A 4,386-nucleotide genomic window follows, 5' to 3' on the forward strand; every position below is an offset into this window, starting at 1 on the left:
CTATTCTATTCTTTTTAATAACGAAAAATAAAGATTATTTTAAAAACAACTAGTATTTTGAAGAGATTTCCATGTGTTCCGCGGTGATGTGATGCAATAAAAACTTCCCTTACTTCCGTTGCCACATGGCAACTAATGCTTGATGTTGACAAAGAATTGTTTGAAATATTGTCTTTACGCTTTGGCAACGTTTATCGTTTTAATGCCTTATGTTTCGCCACCAATGAAAATTAGCCTTTAAAAAAAAAATAAAAAAATAAGCGCTTATTTTTATTTGTGTATATTAAATCTACAGCTCAAGTTGTAGATTTGTAAATAGAATTAAGCTTTTTATTAAACTTATTCAGGAAAAGTGTGGAGGATATTTCTCCGTGAGCAATAAATATAATATTAGAATCTAGTGAAGACATCTAAGCTGTTTTATAACTAGTGAATAGGTTTTGGAGAATTATAAATTTCGAAGACGGGGACAATAAAGTTAAATAGCAACCCCTAGCGTTGCTACTCGGTCGATCTTTACATTAGAACAGATCGTATGTGGCAGATTGTTAACTGAAACCTAGATTTAGATTTCAAGAGTAGAGCACAGTTAAACAATATTCAATAATTATGCTCCATCAGCAATTATTATAGAAAAAAAAATAAAAGAGGAATTCTCATGTAAAACAGTGCAGATCCATTTGTAAACAAACATTTATTACATTTTCACAGCAAGCTGAAATAGAGGAGTGCCATCAACATATACAGAACAAGAGCGCCGGGAGGAAGTGTATTTAATTACAAATACAACATTAAGATTATGAGAACTATGAGATTTGTCACAAAAAAAAATTATATTGCATACATCGATTAGATAAAACAACATCTGATTACTTATAAATTAAGAATGTAGCATCAAGATACAAACATTTAAAGGCATCATTCACAAAGAAACTCACTCTGATATACTGCACAATACTAGAGTTAACTAAAAGAACAGAGACAAAGACTTGCATGGGATCATATCAAAGATATATTTGCAAACAATGAAAAATACTGCAGAGATGTGTGTGCGCAGTACCACGAGCACTGACTGGTTTAGGTATCAATGAATGTCTGTTCAAACCCCAGGAAATGTGTTAATGTCATAATGTAGATAAGAAGTGTATTATTAAGCAGTGTGGTCCAGCTATCTAAATATTAGGATTGTAAACAGATACATGTAGTAGCAGTTTTGTCTCAGTACTTTGTGGGCCTTTAGGGATTGTAACGGTTGGTGGTTGGATAGAGGTGTTTATCCAGCGACGCGGTAATTGGCGTGGATCTCTGGCTTGATGTCGCACACCATCTTCAGCAGGTTTACAAGCACAGCTTCCTTGTTCTTCTGATAACTGCTCTGGATGCGGCTCATCTTATCTACGGTCTCCTTATCCACCTCTACAGCAGAGTTTCCATGGGACCCCAGGGCCTGCGGGACCAAGCAATGGGGCGTTAACCTTAAGCATTATTCAGAACTAATACTAATGCACATGTGTGTTTCTTCCAATTACAGTATGACAGGTTTTCGGATTTGTCAGGGTTTTCCAACAAGCCATGTGACCCACGAGGTTCACAGTGGAACTGCAGAGGTATTGTGAGATTAATTTAAGTGTTTAATATAACTTTTTTTTTTTTTTGAGAACAGGTGATTGACTATCATGTAATTTGCAGTGCTTCAAGGGAGTGGGAGGATCCTAAGGCTTCTTTTTTTGAGGAATCATGGGTAATGTAGTCTTTCACCAGGAATTCTGCTGTAAAACATGATTCAACCAAAGCATATTACCATCTATTAACAAAACAAGTAGCTCACAGTATGTCTTGTCTTTCTTATCGATAAAAATCAATTCCCTTATGGAGAAAATTTAATTAAATTTTTTACAATAGCACTATATGGGCATTATTCAAAATGGTAGAACTTCTTAAATTACAATAGAAAGACATTATAACTGCCAGTAACCATACAATTTAAGTTACAATAAAAGCATTCCTCAAATCAGAGAACCAAAATACTTTTTGACAAGATTTCGCCCATGTAAATACAGAAGTAGTGATATGGCGACAAAAGGATGCCTGAACCAAAAATGAATAAATCTTACGGCAGCCTCCTTTGTCTTAAACTCTTTCTCCCTTTGCAGACGGTACTGCTCAATCTCAGCCTGCGCCTCCTCTTTGGCTTGCTTCAGACGACGATTTTTTCCTGTTAAAAAAAAACAACATCACAAAATGCATTATCAAAAAAAATATGTTACTATCAGTGCCACAACTGTATAGGCAGGAAAAACTGAAAAGTGGAATATTGCTCTGCCAGGGAAATTCCTCTCAGCAAAAAAAAATCTATAAAAACAGGAACTGAGTGAATGTCTAGTGAGTCAATGTCACTGTGACCCTTGAGTAAAGGAGATATTTAGTAAACTTACAGTCATCATTTCCTTCACTATAAAGATGAAATATGAAACTTGAGTATCTCCCACATGTAAACAACAAACACAAAACGACGAGTTAAAAGATGACTTCAAATGTTAAAATGTGGTGAGACAAAGCCTTCCAATTTACCTGGTGTTTTAATTCTTTGACATCCTCAGTGTAAATGGGCCAAAAGAAAAAAATTCTCTACATGTCATGTCGTGCACCGGTAAATATGATCGATTATACAGGCTTTTTTATAGAGAGCTGTTAGCCGAAAAGAATGAATACTGAAAAACAAAAACATTAACACTTCATTTCCCAAATCTGGCTGGCATGGTCAGGGAAATGTCTTTTCAATTCAAATTCATTCATTCCCCTCTGTGTTATTTGTATATATACAGAAAACATCGGCAGGGACTTGTTGGCCAGTTAGCATGTTAGCTAAGCGCTAGTCTGCAGCGATGACAAGCAAAACGGCAACTTACTTTTACGGGCTTCTGCGACCTTTTCCGCGGCTCGTTTCTCCGCCTGCAACAGCTGCTGGATGCCCTGAGATTGGCTCGCCATGCTTCGGTACGGGATATATTTGAAGCGCTGCGGATGGAGACGTTTGGATGTCCGTAGCTCCCGCAGTGGAGAAGGTCGAGTGAACGTCACCTGATGAAAATCACGTGACTGCGCGAGACCGCAGCTTCCATCAGGGGGCATTCCTACTATTCACGTTCACGCGCTGTATGTCCACATTTAGTAATCTCACTGTTTTGAAATATTCAAATCATAATATTAAAAATTCATAATTTACTTCATTTTAATTTTATTCCCCATTTTTGCCATCAGTTTACTTCAAGTCTAGTAGCACTTTAATCTCACAGATGTTCTTTGTTAAACCCTACATGAGACACTTTTCCCAGCCACCAAAAGAGAGCATACTTTTAATGAACGGCAGGGCCTGGCTTGTGACTTGCTGATAATGACTTAGCAAGCTAGTTAACCTTGTTAAATATATATATATATATTTTCCGTATCCATTTTATTTCGCTATCTTCAGGTTCATCAGTTCATTAAAGCTCAGCCCTCAGCTTCATGACTGGCTTCTGTCATTAAGGTCCTTCCAGGGTTATCGTTAACTAAAAATATGAACATAAAAAACATTTTCATGAAATAAAATAAACATTAACTGAGATAAAACATTTTTTTTGTTGCCAAAGCAACATTTCATATTTTATTTAGTTTAAGTTGAAGTGCTAAAATACTCAAAAGTAAATAAACAAAAACTAAAACCTAAAACTATATACAATGACTGAAAATAAATGAATATAAAAATATAATAAAAAAGTGAATATAAAAAAACTAAAATGACATAACACAAGGAAACTACTAAAACTAACTAAAAGTAAAATAAAAACAGAAATGATAAAACTCAACTAATTCAAAATATTATCAAAATCTACAATAGTAAGTAAATTAACACTGGGAATTTGTTTCCAAACAAATAAAATAGATATAAATGTATTATTTATAAATATATTATTATTATTATTATAAATTATTGAAAATCAAATTGAAGAATAAAAAACTCAATAATATTTTCCATTTTTATTTTTATTTATTAGAAAATATACTTAGCTAGACAGACAGACAGACAGACAGACAGACAGACAGACAGACAGACAGACAGATAGATAGATAGATAGATAGATAGATAGATAGATAGATAGATAGATAGATAGATAGATAGATAGATAGATAGATAGATAGAATGCTAAAGGAAAAAAGTACCCAAACATGAATGATAGACATAGTAAGGCATTACTTCCGTATTACTTCTTTTGTCTAACCTGGAGATTTGAATTTAGGGCTTCAGCATAAATCAGCTTTAGGTTTGGTTAATTTTGCATACTTAGGATTTAAAATACAAGAGTTACTCAAAGTAAATCATCAGGATTGTAAAGAGTCCAGAGT

General features: G+C 34.3%; 1 protein-coding gene across 1 annotated transcript; it reads right to left on the reverse strand.

Moving 5' to 3' along the window:
* Positions 1–675: 675 nt before the first annotated feature.
* Positions 676–3,111, reverse strand: LOC109090130 (V-type proton ATPase subunit G 1-like). The gene is made up of 3 exons (XM_042724975.1): positions 2,910–3,111; positions 2,115–2,215; positions 676–1,447 (listed from the first exon to the last, which is right to left on the reverse strand). The coding sequence occupies exons 1-3, from the start codon at positions 2,989–2,991 to the stop codon at positions 1,274–1,276; spliced, it is 357 nt and encodes a 118-aa protein (XP_042580909.1). The 5' UTR covers positions 2,992–3,111; the 3' UTR covers positions 676–1,273.
* Positions 3,112–4,386: the final 1,275 nt, after the last annotated feature.

Source organism: Cyprinus carpio, chromosome B5 (assembly GCF_018340385.1).
Source record: "Cyprinus carpio isolate SPL01 chromosome B5, ASM1834038v1, whole genome shotgun sequence".
Classification (NCBI taxonomy): domain Eukaryota; kingdom Metazoa; phylum Chordata; class Actinopteri; order Cypriniformes; family Cyprinidae; genus Cyprinus; species Cyprinus carpio.

Coding starts and splice junctions, on each gene's coding strand:
- LOC109090130 (XM_042724975.1), bottom strand. CDS start 2,991: ATGGCGAGCCAATCTCAGGGCATCCAGCAGCTGTTGCAGGCGGAGAAA. Junction 2,216..2,909: donor GGTCGCAGAAGCCCGTAAAA/GTAAGTTGCCGT, acceptor TTTTTTTAACAG/GAAAAAATCGTCGTCTGAAG. Junction 1,448..2,114: donor TTAAGACAAAGGAGGCTGCC/GTAAGATTTATT, acceptor TTGGTCCCGCAG/GCCCTGGGGTCCCATGGAAA.